This window comes from Artemia franciscana, chromosome 17 (genome assembly GCF_032884065.1).
Source record: "Artemia franciscana chromosome 17, ASM3288406v1, whole genome shotgun sequence".
In the NCBI taxonomy this organism is placed as follows: domain Eukaryota; kingdom Metazoa; phylum Arthropoda; class Branchiopoda; order Anostraca; family Artemiidae; genus Artemia; species Artemia franciscana.
Window position 1 is genome coordinate 37837309 of NC_088879.1, and position 25278 is coordinate 37862586.

The 25278-nt window shown below is 35.4% G+C and overlaps 1 protein-coding gene across 1 annotated transcript in view; it reads left to right on the forward strand.

Annotated features, from left to right (window-relative positions):
- Positions 1-25278, forward strand: part of LOC136037575 (uncharacterized) — a 258613-nt gene that overhangs the window by 35145 nt on the left and 198190 nt on the right. The window contains exon 4 of the mRNA XM_065720296.1: positions 24343-24487. Within this exon, the coding sequence (XP_065576368.1) occupies positions 24343-24487 (145 nt within the window). The remainder of the gene's footprint in view (positions 1-24342; positions 24488-25278) is intronic.

Genomic DNA, 25278 nt, shown 5'->3' on the forward strand with positions numbered 1-25278 from the left:
CGTAAGCTAATTTATAAGTTATGTATACCTTTTACTAATAAAAACATTCGTAAAAAATTAAAAGTTCTAGTTGCCTTCTAAGTAACCAAAAAATCGAAGGGCAACTAGGCTTCCTCCCCCGCTCTTTTTTCTCAAAATCATTCGATCAAGACTAAGAGAAAGCCATTAAGCCAAAAAAAAAAAAAAAATGCAAATTTCGTTTTAATTATTCCTCTGCGGAGAGCCAAAATCAAAACATGCATTGATTCAAAAACGTTCCGAAATTAAATATAAAAACCAGTTTTTTTAACTGAAAGTAAGGAGCGACATTAAAACTTAAAACGAACAGAAATTACTTCGTATATGAAAGAGGCTGCTTCCTCATCAACGCCCCGCTCTTTACGCTAATGTTTTTTAGTGTTTTAAAAAGAAGAGTTGAGAGAAACAGTCAAACTTTAGCGTAAAAAGCGGGGCGTTAGTGAGGAAGCAGCCTCTTTCATATACGAAGTAATTTCTGTTCTCGTTTTAATTTTTAATGTCACTCCTTGCTTTCAGTTAAGAAAACTTTTTTATTTAATCATCTGTCTGTATTAAGAGACAATTAGCTTACGCTCAGTGAAAATAAGAGCCGAGTGACAGAATACATTTGACTTATATTATTAGGGCCAAATACTTACACACTAGGGGAGGGGAGGCGGTATTTGGACTGCGGGAAGGTAGAAACCAATTCTTAATTCATAATATGCAGAATAATTGTAGCTAACACACCTTGCATGCAGACCCGCTATACTTTAACAACACACCTCCCCCCCAATGTGCAGTATCATATATAATCCTAATAAGAGGGTTTAATGGCAGAATTGCCTCTCACTCAATTGGACTATCTGTCTTGGATTTTTCTACAATTTGCCATGACTTGATGCCCTCAACTATTTGATTCTAATTCAAATTTTAATTCGATTTAAATTCAGGGTGGCAGAGACCGTAGAGATCATTTGTAGATACCGATATTATAACATGAAACAAAGACAAATTTTTTTTCAATACATGAAGGGGACTGTCCCACTCCTATCCCCGATCTTTGTGTCTGCCTTTTACCCCAATCCCTTTAGAGCGTGGTGTCAGATATAAGGGCAATTGGAATTGGACACAAAGTGTTTTTCATAGTTCCCCAAGAATAAAAGAGTTTATTAATGTACAATTGTTTAAAACAATAAAACTTTCATTTCAAATGTTTTAAGATTTAACTTACTTAAATTAAGTCCAATTCGTCCCAGATGGTTGTCTTGGTGTCTCTTTCTTCATTATGGCATGGATGTTAACTTTATATGCCTTCTGGTCTTCTGTTAGATGCGGGAGGTCTGATTGGTGTCAAAGGTGTCTATCTTTCGGCTCTCGAAAAGTTTGACTTTCAAAATTCTATCAATATACTTGATTTCGAGGAAATTGGCAGAGGCATTTGGTTTCAACCACTACGAATCAACACTAATCACCCACTTTCAGCGTCAAAGTTTCACAAGATTAGATCGTGATGGGAGCGATCAAGCCATAGACTTAGAGATAGATCTTTGCTACGCTGAACGGACACAAGGGATTTGAAACTGGAACTTGTAAGGGCGAGGTGCCTTTTTTATCTTTTGATTGGATTTTGTCACTGGTCATCAGACTAATAAAGTAAAGGAGCTCGTCAATCCACTGAATACTTGCTCTGTTTTGCTTCAGGTCTGGCTTAATTAAATTCTCTGGCTTTTATGAGAAGCACATAGTCTTTGTTTTCGATGCATTTAATATGATTCCATAAGAGCTAGTCACTTTGAGGACTTTGTTGGTCATAGCTTGTTGATCCTGAGATATTTTGGCTTCTATATCTTTTTCATTGGGTATGTTAGTTAGTCTGTCACCCCAACCCCTCACCCTCCTTGTGTGTCTACTACAATTTCTTTTTCACCAGGGAAAGAACTTCTGCGAAGAAGCGGTTAGGAAGCTTTATGGACATAAGGCATCAATGAGAAGCTCCTTTGGATGCCTATTAGCTGTTGGTGAGACCTTCACTAGTCACGACACGAATTCTAAATTTAAAGCACATATCTTTGAGAAGATTAACTATATTTATTTAGATAATGAGAAAATTTTGCCTTAGGCTCTCCCCCTTTAATAACGTCGAATGCTTGCTTAAAGTCAACGAAGAGTTGGTAGAGGCTTTGGCTTAATTCTAGATATGTTTCTAAAATCTGATACTCCTGGATTACTGATCGTGGCCCTGCTCTGTTCCGCTGCAGAATAGTACGGGTAAGGGTTTTAGCAGCATAGCTTGTCAGGCTGATAGGCCAGTAGTTGTCACATATATCTTATGGCCTCATTTTGTGAAATGAAACAATTGTTACCTCAGGCCATGAAGTGAGGAAATGTCATTTTACCAGGTAGCGGATGCAATCTCGTGGAAAATTTCTACAAGTGATTCACTCGACACCTTTTGCAGTACTGATTGAATCTCCTCTGGGCCATGGGCCTTATTTATCTTCAGTTTTGTGATGGCACGCTTCAGAACAAAGGGGAGGTGGAAATTTCAACAAGAACAGAGGAATACATGTTAAAGTCTAAAACGTTAAGACGAAACAGGTTGTTAAAGTCCACTTCTTGAAGTCTAAGACTGTAACAAGAAAGAGATCAAGCACGTTAGAGTTTGAAAAAATATCAGGCTTAAGCTTTTCTTTGAAATCTTCCATCCATCTCGAGAGTTTGCCTTCTCTGTTATGTATCTTGGAGTCGTTTTTATCACAAGCGTGTTGAGCCAAGGTGAAATCAAAACTCTTGGGTCTTTGCTGTAACTGAACGGCTTTGTCAATTGATGATTTGTGCTTCGATAACCTCTCTCCTAATCGTTTGATCGTTGAGTTTAAAGAGAGGATTTAACATTAATGGTCTAAATAAAGTACAGAACTTATGTGGGAAAGATAAAACTACCCCGTTCAAGGTAGTGATGTGCATAAAATCCCTTTTTATTGTTGGTATTTCCATATTTTTAAGACCAACCGATAACTAGGAGATGATTTTAACACTCTAAAAACGAGGTTCATTTAGTTCCATCGTTAAGGTGGACCTGTTGAAAAAAGGACTTTCCGTATTTAATTACTGAAAATTCGCCCAATATTCTGCGTAATGAAACATATCCATTCACTACTTAAATTTGTGAATACTAAGAATTATATTGTAAAATGTTATTAAATATTTTCAGTTTTAAGTCTGTCTGTCGATATGTCTGTCTGTCTCCATGGGATTACAATCCCATAGAGAAATGTCATAAGATAGTGAGAGTTACCAGCACAAATGAAGAAAGGGCACCCCCTAATATAAAAATTCAATACGCATGAAGAATTAAATACTACAAATCATCACTTCAAACTCAGCTTTGAAAATTTAAACTCCTCCCCCCCCTGTAAAATATTTTAAGGGGTATACTTTTCAAGGATGCTTGCGATTCCCGAACCATTGTTATAAAAATAAAATTGAACTTTTACAGTGAGGTCGGGGTTTGAAGGGGGGGGGGGGTAGCTCTTTCTCTACAAGATTATTGGTGCATTAAATTCAAAACCGACTTTAAATCTTCTTTTGGTTTTGCTCTGTTATACATATCATGAACTGGAATGATTTAGCGGTATAACAGTTGAAATAAGAAATAAAATGCGTGAAATAATAAATTATTTTACAGTTAATAAGCGTTAGAAATAGAAAAAAAGTAAAAAAAAAATGAAGCTGTATAAATATAAGCAAAGATCTGACCTCATCATGGGCCAACATGTATAATTATTTTGGTAATTTTTTTCTACCCAAACGCTATGATATAGACTTCTCTTTGTATATTTTGTTTGTTACTTTACAATAGTTTTCTTGTGCCGTTTCTTCTTTTTTGTCGTCAAGTCCAGATCTTTTCATAATGACAATAATCTTATTTTAGCTTACAAAACTTAATTTTTACTTATCCTATCATACCTTTTCAAATTTTCATGCAGATACTGAGACCCCTTCTCAAAAGATCTTGTCCTGAGCCCCTAACAAGTTTGTATATATTCTGCCAAATAAGCAAAAGAAACTCACTCAACGCTTTCGATCCATCACTTACTTATCCCATCATACCTTTTCAAATCTTATTTTAGCTTACGAAACTTAACTTTTACTTATCCCGTCATACCTTTTCAGATTTTCATGCAGGGACTGAGACCCTTTCCCAGAAGATCTTGTCCTGAGCCCCTCACAAGTTCGTATATATTCTGCTAAATAAACAAAAGAAACTCACTCAACGCTTTCGACCCAATAATTTGCTAACAATAGTTTTATTCTGGGGCATAAACTAAACTTGAGAGCATAAACATTAAACTTGAGAATCATTTCACACATAATATTCTCACTATTAACTTAAAAATAGCTCCCCTTGAATAAGGCTAAAGGTTATCTGTATTTTCTTAAAAAAATGAAAAAGTCGACACGGAATTCCATGACAAGTGAAGTAGACCTATATAACCTCAAAAGAGCTAATTCTCCTGAGAAACAAAAATGAATTTCAATATTTGTCCTTTTATAGCACATGCTTTTTCATTAGCTTATAAAACATTAGGAAATAGGGAAGTAAATAGGGAAGTATCTTTTATAAGCTGTTTCATAGTAAAGGTACGGGAAAATCCTATATAATCCCAATTAGTCTTATAAAGAAGTCTCTTTTTAATGAAATATATACGGAAGAGTATAGGAAATACAGAAATATTGGCAAAAAGATATTTCTTGTCTTGAAATTATACACAATTAAGATGGAAATAATAGACTACACTTCTCAGAGCCAGGGACACTAACTTGGGTAGGAAGGAAGGGCACGGAGGTGCAATTTATACTTGGTAGGTTTTGGAACATATATGTTTGGGTGTCTTCATAAATGAAAAATGCCCCCTCCCCCATCTGTATTTTGACTGAAAATTAAAAAAATGTTTGCCCTTACCCCTTTGATTTTTTGTAAATCCCCCCCCCCAAGTCAGCCGGCTGAGTCACTGTGTTTTCAAACTTTAAGAATGATACATTTTTAAGAATATATATTATTCTATTACTAAGTCTTGCCTATGTAATAAGCGGTAAGAATGCCCATCCTAGTTGATGTTGGAATAGAAATTTGGATTATCTTTCCTAGGGGCATTTACTTTATGCTTATTACCCCCTTTCTACAATTAAATCTATTTGACATATTTGATAATTGATCAAAATGGGGATCAGAAACCTTGACAAACCCGCATTCAGTACGATTCTCAAAATTTATTTCCTGATAAGTGGATTTCAAATTTTAATTCAAGATGACGTTACTTCAAGAAAAAAAAAATTCTCGTTTGATATCCTAAGTAATAATATTTACAAATTAGCCTATCATGTAACCCCCCTCTTTCCTGCACAATTATTCTTTTGCAAAAAGACCTTACCCACTCGGAATAAAATTGTTTTTTATAGTTAAATTTCTAAAACGGAAACAAAGATGCATTTTTTGGATCAACTCAAATTACTGACGGTGCGTACTTGTGCCACATAAAACTCAAATGGTTCTTTCACACTTCTTTGTAGAATAGTTTATACTATCGTAATTTAAGACTTAACGCTAAGTTATGAAATCTGACAAATCGAATTTTGTGCGTGGCGTAAACTTTTCCTAGAAAACCTTTCCCGCTATTTCAAAGCTGTATCTCCAATCCACATTTTCAAATTTTTGAATAATTTTCCATTGCTATGTGAGGATTTTAGACAATCATAATGATTCTTTCGTAGATTTTTACTTTGCGAGAAACGACTTGTTTAAGGATTAAATAAAACAACAAGTTTTTTTTAATGAAAGTAAGGAGCGACATTAAAACTTAAAACGAACAGAAATTACTCCGTATATGAAAGGGGCTTTTCCTCCTCAGCGCCCCGCTCTTTACGCTAAAGTTTGACTCTTTCTCTTAATCCTACTTCTTAAAACAGTAAAAACTTTAGCGTAAAGAGCGGGGCGTTGAGGAGGAAAAGCCCCTTTCATATACGGAGTAATTTCTGTTAGTTTTAAGTTTTAATGTCGCTCCTTACTTTCATTTAAAAAAACTTGTTTTTTTATTTAATTTCTGGACGTTTTTTAATTAATGCATGTTTTGATCTTGGCTCTCCGCACATAAATAATTAAAAACGAAATTTGTATATTAATTTTTTTTGGCTAAATGGCTTTCTCATAGTTTTAATCGGAAGATTTTGAGAAAAAAGGAGAGAGGGAGGAAGCCTAGTTGCCCTCCAATTTTTTGATTACTTAAAAAGGCAACTAGAACTTTTAATTTTTTTACGAACATTTTCATTAGTAAGAAATAGACGTAATTTACGAATTAACTTACGTAACGAACTCCTATATTCGTATATTATTATTGCGTATATGAGGGAGTTCACCCCTCGTCGATACCTCGCTCTTTACACTAAAGCTTAAAATCTGTCCCAATTCCTTAAGAATGGCCCTTGAATCACAAAGGCCGTAGAATAAATAGTTGAAATTACTAAAAATACTTTAGCGTAAAGAGCTAGGTATTACGAAGAGGTATACCCCTCATATGTGCAATAATTTCTGCTCGTTTTCAATGTTTTCAAGTTTTCAAGTTTCAATGCTGCTCCTCACTTTCAGTAGAAAAAAACTTTTCATATTTATTTTTTCATTGTTTTTTTTCTTGAAATAATGCTAAAAAATCCTGCGCCCCCTTCATTGAAAGTCTCTTCCCCCATGAGAAGTTTTTACATGGAAAGATGCTCCCACGTAACCCCCCCCCCCCACCTCAACTCTCCCTCCCGAACCCAAAAAAATCCCCCTGAAAACGTCCGTACACTTCCCAGTAACAATTACTATATGTAAACACAGGCTTATAACTTGCAACCCCTCCAAAGGGGACTGCGGGGGAGTAAGTCGTCCCCAAAGACATAGTGTAAGGTCTTTCGACTATGGTGAATAAAATGGCTATCTCAGAATTTTGATCCGGTGACTTTTGGGGAAAAATGAGCGTGGGAGGGAGCCTAGGTGCCCTCCCATTTTTTTGGTAACTTAAAAAGGGCACTAGAACTTTTAATTTCTGTTAGAATGAGCCCTCTCACGATATTCTAGGACCACTGGGTCGATACGGTCACCCCTGGGGAAAAAAACAAAACAAATAAACACGCATCCGTGATTTGTCTTCTGGCAAAAAATTGCGAAGTTCCACATTTTTGTAGATAGGAGCTTGAAACTTGTACAATAAGGTTCTCTGATACGCTGAATCTGATGGTGTGATTTTCGTTATAATTGTATGACTTTTAGGGGGTGTTTTCTCCTATTTTCTAAAATGAGGCAAATTTTCCCAGTGTCGTAACTTTTGATAGGTAAGACTAATCTTGATGAAAATTATATATATAAAATCAGCATTAAAATGCGATTTTTTGATGTAACTATTGGTATCAAAATTCCATTTTTTAGAGTTTCGGTTAATATTCAGCCGGGTCGCTCCTTACTACAGTTCGTTACCACGAACTGTTTGATAATAAGCTACACTTAACGTTAAGTAGCTTAGCCAATAAGCACAGATAATTAAATACATAGTGTGCAGGCCACTTTAACCTGTTGATCAAAGTAATCCTCGATTAGGAATCACTTACCTAGCTTATATTGTTAAGTCACAACAGATAGGGGAAAACCTTTTTCAAATTTAAGTAATAAAATGATCAAATGTTGATTTTTTCTATATCCTCACATTCAACCAAAAGTTCTTAAACTCCTCATAAACAACAGAGTAATGCTTGCCCCCTTTGGGGAAAAGAGTGGACAACATTGGAACGACTAGTAATTTCCCAAAGTTATGTGTTTTTGTGTCAGCTTTACTAGGATACTTCAGATTTTGGAAATATTGATATAATTCTCTTGTGAAATCCACAGGGAATTTGCTCTGTAAAGTTTGGTTTTCAAACTTTTGTAACAGGATCAAATTAATAACGGGACGAGGTCCCCCTTTTTGAATAGAAATATTTAATGATTCCTAAAGCAGCAAAGGTAACACCAAGGTTAGCTTAATAAATTATTGCATCTGCTATGAAATTTATAAGTGTGGCTAATATAATATTGTAGTATATAGCTGACATTCTTTAACTTTAACCAATCAATAGTTTTTCTCGTGTAAACATTATTTACGAAGCTTAAATGAGTGAGATTCTAAGGATTGTCATTTATATCTGAAGAATATACCTCTCTTGTGTCTGTCATTGAATTTTTTTTTACGTGAAAACACAAAAAAAGGTTTTCTAAAATCTAGGGTGGAGCATTTTTGTTTTTTGGCATTTTTTTTTAAACCGGAAGTATGGAGCGACATCAAAACTCAAAATGAACAAAAGTTTTATCTTATATGAAGCGGTTGCTCCCCTCCTCAAAATCATGTTTTTTACGCTAAAGCTGAATTAGAATACCAAAATCAGTATTTTTCAAAATTCACAAAAATATTGTGAAGGTATATGCTTGGAATTTTGATTCAGGCGAAGAGAAAAAGCTTTTTTAAGAGGGATAAGGTAAGCCATTTGGGGACTGTATTTATAGATATGACTTCCTTAGACATTCTTATTACACTGGGGGATTTACTCATTATATGGGCGACATGTAACCGTTTTGAAAAGCTTCTGCTCCTCTCTGCTCCCAAAAATCTCAAGATTCTTACTAGTTCCCCTTAGTATTCTATACTTTTCATATAATCTGTTCATTTTTAGTGTTTTTATTTCTAATTTATCAAATTCCTGGAAATGGGGGTACTCAAAGTAAATTCCTCCCAACAGAATTGCTATAGGGTTAAGGCTAAGCAAGGCTATTTTTAATGGTGAAGCTAGATACCCCCATAAGTAATTTTCAGACCTTTCAAAAGGGGGCCTAGATTAAAAAAAATTTTTTAACTGGAGTTGGTTGAATGTCCAAAAATATATTTTCTCGGAGAGCCCAGATACAGCAGCAGTTGCACAGAGAGGCTTTATTTTATATTTTCACACTTAATAGGTAATGGCCAAAAGCTGTTGCTAAGCTATTTTCAGAGGAAAAATCAGTAGACAATGTAAATCAGGCGAATCAATGTAAGATGAGTCTACTGACCCTACTTTTGAGAACAGCTTAGAAAACGGTTTTATGGTAATTTCATCAGAAAAAGAACCGAGTGCTTGAGGAGGAGCTTCATCCAGCGGCGCTGCACTTTTATCTAGAACGATATTCCTGGGGATATTATTCCTGCAACTCCTTTTGTTGAATCCTTCAGAAGAAGGTTTAACAGACATTTAAAATCTTAATGTTTCGGAACGAGGAAAATGAATAGTGGTCTTAGAAGTGTTGAATGGATTAGGAGAGCACAAACTTTCCCTTTGATAAATGTTCTAAATAGCAAAGGTAATATAGCGTTGTTCACCAGTCGTCGGACACCTAATGAAAAGCTTTCAAATTATGGCATAGGTAAACCTTCATTTTGATGGACTCGAGTTAAGTGTCTAGGGATACAAAATGCCATTAAATGATCACATGTTGCTGAAATCGTTAGGTGTCATAATAAGCCTTAAGATGCCTCTTATTTGATTGACTATCTTAGAATGTCAGATCCCTATCCTATGTCAGGTGGAAATAATTTCTATTACAATTGATATTTTCGAGCTCATTTAGGTATATCAGTCTGCTTAGACTGTACCTTAAAATGTAAATAATAAAACAAATGTTAATAAGAGGCCACTCGTCCTGGCCGAGTGAGTTGGTGCGCTGGATTCAGAATCCTTTGTCTGAGAGGGTGAGGGTTCGAATCCTACTGTGTCCGATTGTTTAATTTGGGACGGCGGTCAGTGGTGTGACTCTGTAAGCTCAGTCAGAGTCGAACCAGCTCTAAATGGGTACCTGAAGAAATGTGGGAAAGGTAAACAAGAAGGGTGTGCGAAAGCACAGGATGGTTGGCCCCCAGCCCCACATTGCACTTTCTGGTTGAAGGGCCAAGTAACGGAGATCAGCATCATCGGTAGGGACTGTAAAGTCTAATGCCGCATTCTTTACCTTTTCTCTTTTTAATAAAAGGTGTGTATCATAGGCTCTACAGCCATTGGTTTGTGTAATATTTTATTTTTTGGAAAAACAGAAAGAGAAACACAAATTTTAAATGATGAAAAAAAATTTCTTATTGATTTAGAAAGGATGGTTAAATATCGAAAAATAATCACTAGTTTTTTTTTAAAGAGTCACTTTTTGGATATTATAGTATTAACACCTGGCCACACTTTCTGTTTTTTTTTTCTTATTTTATTGAATGAAGGTATCCGTTTCATGCGCATTATATTTTGTGGACGGATACAGTCTTGGTGAAGATTTGAAACCACTGCAAAAATATGAATTAATTTTGCCATTTTTGACCTGACTTCCAAATTCTTCCTCTTAAATGTGACGGGGCCCTGTTCGGTCATTAAAAGTTGTCCAATAACATGAACACTTTGATGTAACAACGCCATTATCCTTACTTTCCTTAAATATATTGTCAGACTCGGACGGCAAGATAAAGAGCAGTGAAACAAATGTACCATCAGTAGAGTTACCAATCACAAATCACCAAACTTACCATCAGTAGGGATATGACAAAATTTGGTAATCTGATATGCCTGTGCAATTCTGCTTCGAAGTTGCGCAAAAACTTGACGAAACGAAAATTTCCCTTCTTATTCACTCTGCTACAGACCTAAATTTAATCTCTAAAATTCTTTTATGTAGAGAGACTTCTTACGTAATTTCCCCCCTGAAGAGCATCTTACATATTGGAGACATTGAAAGAGTAATTACATATCTATCTGTCAGTGTTTTCGGTGATTCATTGCAATGAAGATAGTCATTGACTTTAGTAAAAGAGGTCTAGTAGGGGGTTATTTGCAAGACTGTGAGCATTTTTGTGTAAAATGTTCATTGATCCGTTTGTGAATAAGAAATGTTCATTAAAAATCGGATCTAAAAAAGATCTGATAAAATTGTAAAATAGAGGACTTTGAACTATTTTTATCCAAAGGGGGCTGAAAAAAGCGGATATAAGAAATTGATTCCCATCAAAGCAATATAAGGGCATTGCATATAAATATATATCACGTTTGGAAAATATAAGCTGCTACTACGTATTCGTTGCCGAGTTAAACGACTTGAGACTAACATATTTTGGACACTCCTCTTTTTTATTACCTTGTTGGAATCCCCTACTTTGGGTGCCTCCCTTCAAGTGTATGAAGCATTTAGGCTACACCCCTTGTAGTAATCTTTTAACAAGATTAACAGTCTCTGGGTAATACTTTCCTTATCAGGTTTGACGTACAGTTCCCATTTCTATTCTAGTCGGAGACTTGTTCTTGACAAGGTAAGTTGAAAATACCTGTACCAAAATTTGTGATCATGGGATCTTCTTAGCTCATACAAAGGATCACTTGAGGGGCACAAAAATTTGAGCCATCAAAGCGACTGCACGAAAGTGTCATTTTTTAACAGTTCGTGGAAATGAAATGAAGGCAAGAAGTGACTCGTGCTCTTAGTAAAAGGAAATCTTAAAACCGTAGAAACTCCATACGCGCGCTAATAGAGACTCCGGGCATGTATGCACGGCCTTCCCTACTCCGAAGTATATAGAATTTATCAGTATTTTCCGACTCCCCTGTTTTTTGTGGGGGAGGGGACTTTGAAAAATAAAAGAAATGTTCTATAAGTAAGACGAAGCAGCTGGAAGCTCATGATTTCTCACTTTTGCTTCAAATAAAATTGCAACAACAGAAAGTATTCCCGATAAAAACAGTTTTAATTGCCATTATCAAACAGTTCGTGGTAACGAACTGTAGTAAGGAGCGACGCGGCTCAATAGTAAACGAAACTCTAAAAAAAACGGAATTTTGATACTAAGAGATACATTAAAGAATTGGATTTTCATGCTGATTTTAAATATAAAGGTTTCATAAAATTTAGTCTTTGTCATCAAAAGTTACGAGCCTGACAAAAATTTGCCTTATTTTGGAAAATAGGGGGAAACACCCCCTAAAAGTCATAGAATTTAGAAAAGTCCTTTATTTTAGAAAATAGGGGTAAATACCACCTAAAAGTCATAGAATCTTAACGAAAATCACACCATCGCATTCGGTGTATCATAGAACCCTTTAGCAAAAATTTCAAGCTCCTATCTACAAAAATGCAGAACTTCGTATTTTTTGCCAGGAGACCGATTACGGGTGCGTGTTTATTTGTTGTATTTTTTCCCAGGGCTCATCGTATCGACCATGTGGTTCTAGAATGTCACTAAAGGGCTCATTCTAACTGAAATTAGAAGTTCTAATGCCTTTTTAAGTGACCAAAAAATTGGAGGACACCTAGGCCCCCTCCCACGCTAATTTTTTCCCAAAGTCAACAGATTAAAATTTTGAGATAGCCATTTTGTTCAGCATAGTCGAAAAACATAATAACCATGTGTTTGGGGCTGACTTACTCCCCTAAAGTCCCCAGGGGAAGGGCTGCAAGTTACAAACTTTGACCAGTGTTTACATACAGTAATGTTTATTGGGAAGTGTAGAGATGTTTTCAGGGGGATATTTTGGTTGGGTGGTTGAGGGGAGGGAACTACGTGGGAGGATCTTTCCTTGGAGGAATTTGTCATGGGGAAGAGAAATTCAATGAAGAATTCAATGAAGAGAAATTCAGGATTTTCTATCATTATTATAAAAAAAACAATGGAAAAATAAATATAAAAAAGTTTTTTCAACTGAAAGTAAGGAGCAGCATTAAGATTTAAAACGAACCAAGATTATTACGCATATGAGGGTTTTTTTCCTCCTAAATACCTCGCTCTTGGCGCTAAAGTATTTGTAGTAATTTCAACTATTTATTCTACGGCCTTTGTGATTCAGGGTTCATTCTAAATGAATTAGGACAAAATTTAAGCCTTAGTGTAAAGAGCGAGTTATGAACGAGGGGACAAACCCCCTAATATACATAATAAAAATATACGAATATAGAAGTTCTTTACGTAAGTTAATTCTTAAGTTACGTATATTTTTACTAATAAAAATGTTTGGAAAATTGGAGGGCACCTAGGCCTCCTCCCCCACCCCTTTTTTCTCAAAATCGTCTGACCAAAACTAAGATAAAGCCATTTAGCAAAAAAAAAAAGAATTAATATGCAAATTTCATTTTAATAATTTATATGCGGAGAGCCAAAATCAAACATGCATTAATTCGAAAACGTTCAGAAAGTAAATAAAAAAATTATTTGTTTAACTGAAAGTAAGGAGCGACATTAAAACTTATAACTAACAGAAATTACTCCGTGTATGAAAGGGGCTGTTTCCTTCTCAACGCCCCGCTCTTTACGCTAAAGTTTTTTACTGTTTAACAAAGTAAAATTGAGAGAAAGAGTCAAACTTTAGTGTATTAAATAAAAAAATCTAGTTTTTTTTAACTGAAAGTAAGGAGCGACATTAAAACTTAAAACGAACAGAAATTACTCTGTATATGAAATGGGTTGTCCCCTCCGCAATCCCTCGCTCTTTACGCTAAAGTTTTCAATTGTTTTAAAAAGTAGAATTGTGGCAAAGAGTCAAAGAGTGGTGCCTCATATCACATTATCAAATAAATACAAAAGCAATGAAAATTAAATGTAGAAGGAAGGAGCTCCGTTAGTCTGAAAATAGCATGAATGGTGATTAAAACGCTTTTAAATTTTCGATTAGGATTAGAGGAGCAATCTATTAAGGATTTCAAATAAAAAATTAGGGGCGTCCTTTTTTTATCAGACTTCTTGTATATCTATCCCAAGCACAAGTTATATGTAGTTTAATGTATTGGAGATAAAAAAAAAGGACCTTGCATTGCTAAGGGGTAGGTGGGCCAATTGTGATCCATTTTCGCCTTAGGTTTCGTTTGCCAATGATTTATTACTGGCAAACGGTTTCTCCAATAATAGGGTTCTCCAATAATTTTAAACATAAACAGTTGTTGCGATTATAATTGCGAGAATGATTACAAAGTCTTAGCTACACACAATAGGAATTTGATACGGCTCAACTTTGCTTGTTTCTACTTATTAGAATTCTGAAGGTTCGCCACACTTCAGGCTGTTGTTTGAAAATGTATTTTACTCCCCCTCTTTCACTGTTTGAATTTACGTAGAATTTACAAATCTCCTATGATTCTCAATACTTGTTCACTTCATAAGAAGAGAGAATATTCCAAATTTTCTAGATCAGTGCTTCCAGAGGCGATGTTAGGTGGGCACGGGGTCTAATGCCTACAATGACCCACAGGGCCAGAACACAGGTAAAATCATGAAGCACCAATATGTTCTGTTATATTTTTTTTTATTCTTCATGTTTTTATAAGCAGCAATTTGCGAAATAACCCACGTATGATTTAATGCGATTGATTGAAAGATTTATAAGGTATATTGACACAAATTATTACAGCACCCAATCACTGTGGTCAATCGCGAATTAATTACAACATGCATTATATATGACTTAATACACGTGGCTATACTTCTTAGCCACGACTCACAGACTCAATGGCTATACTTCATATATAGTTGAAAAATCACTTACCACCAACAGAAAAAATTCAACTTTTCCTCTTCCAAGTAGAAATACATTGATGACATCTATTTAAGCAAAAGTTGTGTCAAAATATTTTTCTATTAAGAGAATTGCCAGACCATAAGGCTTATCTTGAGACGTAGCTGATCACTAATATTCTCTTATTCATTTTCATTTTTGAGGAAATCCTTTCTGCATTTGCGACTGTCACTGAAACGGCAGGATTCTCTATGCCACCACAGTGCCTAGGAATGAATATTGGACAGTCCATAGACACTAGAGCCACTGGACGGCAGTTCCTACACTGACAGACACAATTTCTTGGAGTATTTTTAGTTCCACGTATACTTTTGCACCGTCCCAATCAAGCAAACCTTCTGAGCGTAATGCTAAATCATGGTCCATTCATGCTTTCAATTGTCTTCATAATTCAATCACTGCATTCTCTTTATGTTGTACTGACACCTGAAGGGTTTTTCATACTGCTGTAGTTGTTCAAACATTGTGTTCATGGAAGTGATTGCCTGGTGTACTATACACAAGAAGTATCATGGTCTGAAAGTCTATTCAGGTAATAACTTTGTTTCGTCCGTTGTCTTAGTACAAAAATGAGTCTTCCTGTGCATGTTTGTATTCTGTTAAAACGCATGTTCCACATCCATACAATTTGTTTTGCAGCACTTATGGTAGAATAAAAACCATTGTCCCGATATTTTGTCAAAAAAGAGGCGAGTCCTTTCATTTCTTGAACTGTTAAACCCAGTTGCAACTCAGCTGACTGCAGTTGTGCCCCGAGTATAAACAGCGAAGAGACCGTCACACCGTGTGACTGTGACAGGGATGAACTCAAAATTCCTTAGTTAAAAACTTGCAATGGATTCAGCTTCGGCTTTTACTGCAGGATTGTTGGTGTCCTCTACAAGCGTAAAGTGGGGCCTCTCTTAATTCGTAAATTCGGTAACGCAATGCCTTCAGACTTTCTATACGGCAATTTCTATATATTTTTGGCAGTGATTTTACGATGACGTGAGGAGCATCCTCCAAAATCTTCCATGTCATACTTGAAGCGACAAACATCACATAAATTCTATACAGTACTCCAAACAATCATGCTGCTTGTAAGTTGCTTTTAAGCATATATCCCCACGTAAGATTGAGGCTGAGGAAGCCATTTGTGAAGAATGTGAGATTATTCAAGTGGAAGATATGAGCTAAGAAACTTGTGTACTTCCCCTCCATGTTAGCACCATTACATATCCCTGCCCACAACAGTTTTTCAATATTTAGACCAAGTTTCCAGACTGACAATGACAATGTATTTTGCTTGTAGTGTCTTCATCTGTCCTGTATAGCCTCTTTGCCTGTACTGTCTTTAACAGTCAAAAATTGAATGAAATATTCGACTACTTTTACGTAGTCTGTCACGTATCAATATCACGTAACGTTACAGACATCGCCTCCTTGTAGTTCAGGCGAGGCGTAGCATCAAGTATGATTGAAAAGCTCCTGGCAAATTTCAGATTATCATTGATAATCTTCTTTACATTACCAATTCAATGAGTTAGTTCTGAATTTGGTGGCCAAGATAATGGATGTGTCTTCCTTTGTCTTTCATGTGACGAACACGCTCAGTCAGAACTGAGTCGAATTTAACCAGCATCTCGTTGAAGCCTGAAAATTCTCCATTTTTTTTGTGCATACAGGTTTTTTTGTCTACCCTGAGTAGTACTATTATGCTCTACAAGATGGTGTACAGCAGCCAGGATTCTTTTCAGGACTCCGCGCCAGTGAACTTTTTTTTTATTATCTGTTTCAAAATCATTTCGTGTATCTAATCGGTCCTTGACATCCGCTATAGAGATTTAAACCATTCTTGAATATAGCTCGTGTACTTTTATTGTTTCACAAAGATGCATTCAATCGTTACAACCTTCGTTTGCCAAATGTCTATAAAAAAGAGAAAATGTCACACATAGTTTGCAACAGAAAAAAAAATGCTGCGTCTGTTAATTGCAAAAAAATCAACCAATGCCTATCCACACATTTTCTATTTTGATTTATTCCAAGTGTAATTATGTTCGAAAGAGTTAAAAACTCAAAACTAACAGAAATTACAACAAATAGCTGAGTCAAACTCAAAACGAGCAAAAATTAAGATGAGTAGGGCAGGTAGCCCCTATGAAGATAGATTCTTAAACCGCATTGGCCTGCCATAACATAAAGAAAGAAAACGATCAAAAATGGGTTTTTAAAGGCCCAGCGAAAATACTGAAGAAGACGCAGAAAGTGAGTATTTTGAGAGAACAGCCGCCTCTCTTCTTCAGCGCGAACAAAATAATATGATCAAGGAAAAAACCAAAACCAAAAAATTAGTGTGGAAAGTACAATAAAACCCATGAAATAAAACCACCAAAAAATTAAATAAAAATCAATAAAATACGAAAAATCAAAAGAATTAAAATCAAATACCCTACAAAAAATAAAGCGAGTTATTTGCCACTATCCGCGATTTTGACGAAATATTCGCTCTCTGTGTTTCCTTAAATATTTTCATTTGGTCTTTAAAAATTCCATTTTTGATCTTTTTTTTTATAGCCCCTATACTTTCTGAAGACTGGAACACAATTTGTATTTTTACTGAAAAAGCAAACAAACAAAAAAATGACCGTGGATTGTCAGTTTAATTGAAATATACCAATATTTCTTCCTTAAGGTTTTGACAATATTTCATTTATGAAAGTAAGAAGGGTAAAAATATTTCAAATGCATTTTGTTTTCAGTAAAGCGCAAATTGTGTTCTGGTTTCGAGAGGGCATAGGGGTTATCAGCCCTACTCTTGTTAATTTTGGCTCGTTTCGACTTTGACTCAGCTATTGATTGTAATTTCTGTTTGCCTTAAGTTTCATTTATTTATTGAGAGTTATTTGTGGTAGTTATACGCTTGGAAGATATTTGACTTTATTTTGGCTCATTCTTGGCTAAATGGAGCTCTTTACTTTTATTTGAAAAACTGGTCTTTTGGAAAAAGCTTTTTAAATTAATGTCTGTTCGGTTTTTATTGACACAGTCTTTTTCATAGAAAAATTAATGTTTTATATATTTTCAGTTTTCTTCAATAAGAATCCTTAGTATGGGCTTAAAATTAATGTTGGTGAAAACCATTCAACAATTTTCAGTCCCAACACAAACAGTGTTTTTTAATTTAATTTTATAGCTTCTGAATTGATCTGAAAAATAAAACCTAAAATCATTCCCGAAAGATTCTATCTATGCTCTTTGACGACCTGGATACACTTACACACTTTTTATTTATTTAGACTATAAGAGCAGTATTAGTAATAGTATTATCTCCAAAAGTTTCAACTTTATACCCCCAGTCTTTCTCAATATATTGCTCAGGTGTCTTATTGGCAATCATAAACACAGTGTTTTTTTTTTATTTATTTAAAAGCAGAAATTTTTAAAGCATAATGGGCCAATAGCACAATTGTGGGGGGGGGGGTTGACATTCCTAATATCTCTAAAGACATAGTTGCTGGACTGTTCTACTATGCTGAACAAAGTGGCTGTCTCAAAATTTTAACTGGATGCATATAGAAAATGAGTGAGCTTGAGAGAAGTGCTGCTTGTCCTCCAATCTCCTGTTACTCTTAAAGAGGGCACTATATACTCTCGCTGTAATTGGAGTCCAAGGGAGAGGACTTCCTTCTTCATATATCTAGTAAAAATTTCAAAAAAATAAAAATAAAGTGAACACATTTTAAATACATATTGTTTTCAGTAACGTGCAAATTATGTTCTGGTCTTGAGAAGACATTTGTGTTTCCAGTCCTACTCATGTTAATTTTTGTTCATTTTGAGTTTGACTCGATTATTTATAGTATGATTTAAATTAAAAATAATTATAAAATGTTTATAATTTTTAACATAATAAATTGAAAATTATCGAAACTTTCAGGGATATAGTTCAGTATAGACATATTAAACTGACAATCCACATCCCTTTTTTTCAGTCAAGTGCAAGTTGTGTTCTGGTGTTGAGAAGGTATGGGGTTGTCAAAAATATAATTTCCATACCTTTCAACTATACTGAACAAAATGGCTACTTCAAAATTTGTATCTGAAGCTTCTTTGGAATCGATGGCCTTGGGGGAGGGGAGTGTTGCCCCTTAATCACTTTCGACCAATAAAAGTTGAACTAGCCCTGTTTCCTATAAAATCAGGCTGTTTCTAAGTTTCTACGACAAGAAATGGCCATCTCAAAATTTCTACCAGATGCATTTCAGGAAAATACATGGTATGGGGGGGGGGCAACCACCCCTTGATCACTTTGAATCGTAAAAAGGCCATTAGAACTGCAGACTAACAATCCAATGAGCTTACTCCAATGTTTATTTGATCACCCTTTCTATATACACCTTATATGCCCACCGGGCATAACTTACAATCCTTGCCCCGAGGGGTCGGTTGAGGGGTCGTTATCCTCAAATAAATAATTTACAGATCTTTCAATTAAGTCTAACAAAACAGCTATCTCAAAATTTTCATTGGATGTTAGCGTCCCTCCAATCACTCTCGAATATTAAAAAGCACACTAGCTGTTTTAAGTTCCAATTGAATGAGCTCTTTTCGAGGTTTCTAAGACATCAAATAGCCATGTAAAAATTTCTATTAGATGTATTTCGGGAAAAATATGAGGTCTGGTGGGGAGGGGGGTTATTCACCCTCTGATAACTCTGAATCTTAAAAAGGGCACTGAAACTTCTAATTACCGATCCAATGGGCCTCCTCCAAAGTTTATGCTTACAACCCTTGCCCTGAGAGCTCTAGGAGGGTTGTCATCCTCAAAAACATAATTTCCAGAATTTTCAACTACGTTGAACAAAATGACTATCTGAAAATCTTGATTGAATGTGTATGGGGAAATGGTGGGGGCAGAAGGGGTGTTAGTTGTACTCCAATCCCTTTCGACTATCAAAAAGAGCACTAGTCTTTTTAATTTCCAATTGAACTAGCCCTTTTCGAAGTTTCTACGATAACTCCTTTGATGCGAAGTGCCCTGATCTAAACAAAAGAAAAAAATAATAATACTTTGTACCCTAATCGCTCTTTACTTCTTTACAGTAGCCGCTGCCTATAATTAGTTAAAAAAAAAACTTTTTTCCAAAATAAGTTTTCCTGTGTTTTCACCTTTATAGCTTTAATAAATAAAAAAATTGTTAAGATTTTAAAGAATAAATATCAGCACATATATATTAAACTGACAATGCACATTCATTTGTGTTTTTCTTTCAATTAATAATAATAAAACATTGGAGTCTAATGGCCTTTGCTATGGGCAAAGTGAATACATACCTCTGATAAATCATACTTGATTTCGTTACACATTATTGAGTGGAACGGAAAAATAGCTTCGAAAAAGAGTGGTTAGACTATTTCAATTATTGACTCAGAGACAACAGGATAATTTTGGTTTGACCATTATCGGATTCTCTGTGCCATAACATTTTAGTATATATCGCAAAGTACGTATTTAATCTTGTTTTAAGTATGGCAGTAATTTTGAGACTTTTAGTATTTTCAGTTTGAAAGAATTGGTTAATTCTAATTAGTGTATTTTGATGTGTCTTAACATCACCTGGAAATATTTCGAAATTTTCAACTTTCTTCCCATACAAAACTTTTCGCTATTAAAGTGTTTGGGGAGGGGGGTCTCCCCAGCGTAGTTGGAATAAAGAAGGAAAAATTAAAGCAGACAGTGGGGGGAGGGGGAGGTTGGAGACCCATCTAGGGGCGGAATTTCACTTATACCCCGTGTTCCCGATTTAGGAGATTAAACTGACACTTTGGGCAGCAGAATTTTGGATCGCTCGAGTTCTGAAAGAGGTTAAAAACTCAAAATATAAATTTGCGGAAAAAGAGCAAAGGTGGAGGAGGCTACCTGCCCTGCAATCACTTTTGACCCTGAAAAAGTGAAGTAGAACTTTAAATTCCCAATCAAACGATCCCTCTCTGAAGTTTATACGTGCATCCCTTCTATAAGAACCATATATGCACCTAGGGCATAACTTACAACATCTGCCTTGGGCCCTGGCAGTTGTGTCGACAGTAGAGTTTTTGTTATTTGATTTTTGAACTATTTTAAAAAATGGCTATCTCAAACTTTTATCGGAGGGGTTTGGGGAAAAAGAGATTGGGGGAGGCTAGTTGCTCTTGAGTCTCTTTCGACTCTTAAAAAGTGAACTAGAACTCGCAATTTCCAATCAAATGAGCTCTATTTGAAGTTTATACGAGCATCCCTTCCATAAGAACTATATATTCCCCCAGGTCATAATTTACTACGACTGCCCCTGGGCCTTAAGGGGTTGTGTCGACACCAGAGTCTTAGTCATCTGCACTTTTAACCATTTTTATCAAAATAGCTATATCAAAATTTTTATTTGCTGTATTTGGGGAAAAAAGCGTGGGGGGAATATCCCCCCCTCCACTCTTAAAAAGTTAACAAGAAGTTTCTCTGTCCAAACAAAATAGCCTTCTCTGAAGTATATACGAGCAACTCTTCCATAAGAACCCTCTATTTCGCATGGCATAACTTCTAACGCCTGCCACCGGGCCCTGGAGGTTTGCGTCGACATCAGAGTTTCTTAACCTGATCTTTTAACTATTTTTAACAAAATGTTTATCTCAAAATATTAATCTGATGCATTTGGGAAAAAAGGGCGTGAAGGGGGGTGTTAGTTACCCTTCGATCGGTTTTGACTCTTAAAAAGTGAAATAGAACTTTCATTTTCCAGAAAAATGAGCCTTCTCTGAAGTTTATGCGAGCATTACTTCTATAAGAACCATATTTACCCCCAGGCATAATTTACAACACCTGTCCTGGCATAATTTACAACACCTGTCCTGTCCTGAGGGTTGTGTTGACATAGGAAATTTTGTTTTCTGACTCTTGAACTATTTTTAGCAAAATGTCTATCTCAAATTTTTATCTGATGCATTTGGGAAAAATAGGGTGTGGGAGGGATAACTACCCTCCGATTACTTTTGACTTTTAAAAAGTGAATTAGAACTTTGAATTTCCAATCAAATAAACCTTTTCTGAAGTTTATACGATTATCCTTTCCATAAGAACCTTATATGCCCCCAGGGGATTACTACACCTACCCCCGGGCTCTGGATGGTTTGTATTGACATCAGCATTTTTTTGTCTGACCTTTTAACTATTTTCAACAAAATAGCTATTTCAAAATTTTTGTCCGATCCATGTGGGGAAAAGGGCGTGGTTAGTTGCTGGCTGCCCTCCAATCACTTTCGATTATTAAAAAGAGGACTAGCCCTTTCAATTTCCAATCAAAAAGCCCTTTTGAGGCTCATTCGATGTCAATGTCAACTCCATTTATACAAAGTAACCTGGTCTAAAAAAAGAAAAGAAAAAAAGCACATCGTACCAACATCGCTCTTTACTTAAGCAGTGCTATTGTGCTACCAATGAAATATGTCTGAGCCCTGTAGAAAAAAAGAAGAAAGTTTTAGTTGAATAACAATCTTTCTTATATTTTAACGTTCTATTTTTCTGTGTTAAACTATGACCTGGTTGTAATCTTTGATCTGTATATGGTATTCCTCAATTGTTTTTGAATTTTATAAAAAAGATTGACCTTTCCTTCTTACTTCAGCTCTTATCAAGTTTGCAGTTTCTGTTGCCAGAAATAAAAAAAACTTTTAGAAACTAGGGAATCAGTCATTTATCCATTCGATTTTACTTTAATTTTAAGGTGACTTCCGTCGTAATTGAAAACAGTAAGAAAAAGTTCTCTACTGAAGTAAATAGGAAATGAGTATAGCAACATAATGGAGATATTTTGCAGTTTTCATGGCCTCTGGATATTTACATATTAAACTAGACCTACGTTGCCTGAGCAACGTGAAGTGTTGCGGCAACCTTTGTCTGGCTTCGCCGAATAAAGTGTTGCAAGAGCAACACTTTGGTTCTGTTTCTTCGCTATCGATCAGTAATCACATGATCAAAGGCTATTCCTCAGCGTTGAAAAAACAACAACAAAATAGCATCGAAAGAGGGGACTAAATTGACTTTGAAGCCAGTTGAACTTTATCCTTGTCAATCGTAGACATCGTGACGGATGAAAACTTGGAACAATATCTTATATAATCTAGTTGGTATTATAAAGCTATCCGTAACTTTTCACGATCAAAATACTATAGATGGCACTCTATTAATTATTACGAAACTGCCTTGTTGTTTTACGTTAGCCTTTGTTACCCGTTACGTAAACACTTAATTCTAGGTTACAGTGAGTATGGGTAGGCTACACCCACTAGCAAAAGTTACAAACTCTCTTCACTAAAGATGATTGTAGCCTAACCGACGATTATTACTTACAAGTCCCCTATATGTCTTACCATCAAATACACTGGAAACAAATAATAGGTACACCAAATAGCAACATTTGCAAACTCCCACTGTCGAAGATGATTATGAGCTAACAGCCGACCTTTCCTTACAAGTCCCCTACATGTCTCAAAATTGGTATCGACTTATTTTTGGTTTCAGTGTGTACCCTACTACTGAAGTTGTCAACCCCCTGAAACGTTCAAACTGGTATATCTCATGAAGATATTTTTGTACAAAAAATGGATGACATATACTTTGATCAGCTCATCAAGAGCTATCGATTGCCGCCGAAAAAAAATTCTATCTGTCTTAGTTCAAAAATTGATTTTTTTGCCGTGGGCCAACTTTCTAATGTCACCATTTAGAAAGGAGCAAAGGATAAGCTCCAATTTCTATAGTAATGATAGAAATTTTATAGTTTAAGAGGTACATACGATAACATTTCTCTACATCAATCCCAAGTCCGAAAAAACAAATGATAAACTCAGCCAAAATCGTGGCAGCACTTTCGGACCCGTGGGAAAATGCCGCTTTTTTGCTTCTGTAGATTTTTCTATTTATCACTCAAAGAAGATATATTGGCTGTGGGGCCGGGTAACTGCCGCATATATTTAACACTTATAGATTTTAGTCCATCTTCTGTTTGAAAGTGGTGCTTGCCTGCTAGAACGGAGCTTTCCACTCGAAAGCAGAAACATAGTTTGATGAAACGAAAGCTTGGCTGCACAACTTCACATACTCCTCTCTGACATAGGCTACATAACTCCACTCCACTTCGCACACCATAGGCTCTGGCTCGTGGACAAGCAAAAGCCATCCTTTTTGGCCCCAGGCAAGAGTTCTGCAGAGCTTTCCAAAATGTAATGCCATATTCATCAATCCGGCCTGAGGTCCACACTTTCCGTAAAAATCGCACAGGCACCCTTACCAGTTTCCAGAAATAAGCCGACATCGGCGGCATAGGAAAAAGAAAACGGGACAAAACCATAGTGTTGCTCTCCCAACACAAATAAGAAACGATCTAGGCATTTAAGTATGAAGATACTAAAATAAATTACTCAAATTTTTTTTTAAAATTAATTTTACATGATGTTCACACAAAATTTCATCTTAATTTCCTTGATTTGAGGCACTTTTTCAAACATTCATTCTGAGGTGTGCGGCCTTGATTTTTTAGAAGACTCCCTTTCAGAACCTACCTATCGCAAGATTCTTTGGAAAATAAAAAACCAAAAAAAAACGTATTTAGTTTTAAACACTATTGTTCAAAATAGTTTCAAAAATGTACTTATTTATTTATTTTATCATTGAAACTCGTTTTGAGTGTTTTTTTGACGTTGCAGAGAAAGACCCATACCCAATAGATGCTCTCCCACTCTGTACCCACGCTGTTTCTGTTTGCAATCGAGATAGAAAATGTGTTGCAGCTCATGATGAATTTAAAGAAAAATGCAAAGTACGGGATAATCAATGTAGAATGACAGACAAGTAAGTAAGATTTTAACTTTTTTTTTAGTACTCTAACTCATTTTACTATATATAGTATTTTTGCTATTTTTACTAATTTTATTATATTTTACTCCTATTTTACTATTTGTTGCTATTTTTACTAGTTTTTTAAATTTTGTTGTCTCTGGCTTTTCTTGAGCGGCCAATTGAGTTCCTAGTTACCATTTTCCATTCCCATCGATGTTGTCGAATTCGGCCTAAATTAGTAAGTAAAGTTTCTGAAATCAAGAGCTTGTCCTTGATATTTCAACTCAACTGAATCCCTCGTACTCTTTATTAGGACTCACAACAAGAACTAATATATTTTATTGTAGAATTATCTTTTTAATAGTTAAAATTCTCTTCCATTTAACTTTAAATTCCATCGATGTTGTTGAATTTGGCCTAAATTAGCACGTAAAGCCTCTGAAATCAAAAGCTTTTCCATGAAATTTTAACTCAACTGAATCCCTCGTGCGTCTTATTAGGACTCATACCAAGAACTAATATATTTAAAATTAATCTATCTACTTATTATTAAAAAAAAATCATTCTATCTAAATTTAAAATTCTATCGATGTTGTTAAATTTTGCCTAAATTAGCAAGTAAAGTCTCGGAAATTAAGAGTTTGTCCTTGAAATTTCAACTGAAGTGAATCCCTCGTACCCTTTATTAGGACTCGTAATAATAACTAATATATTTTATTATAGAATTATCCATTTAATATAGCAGAAGAAAAATACATTAACAGTGATAAAAAAATCAGATTAGTTACACATAGTTTTGTGGA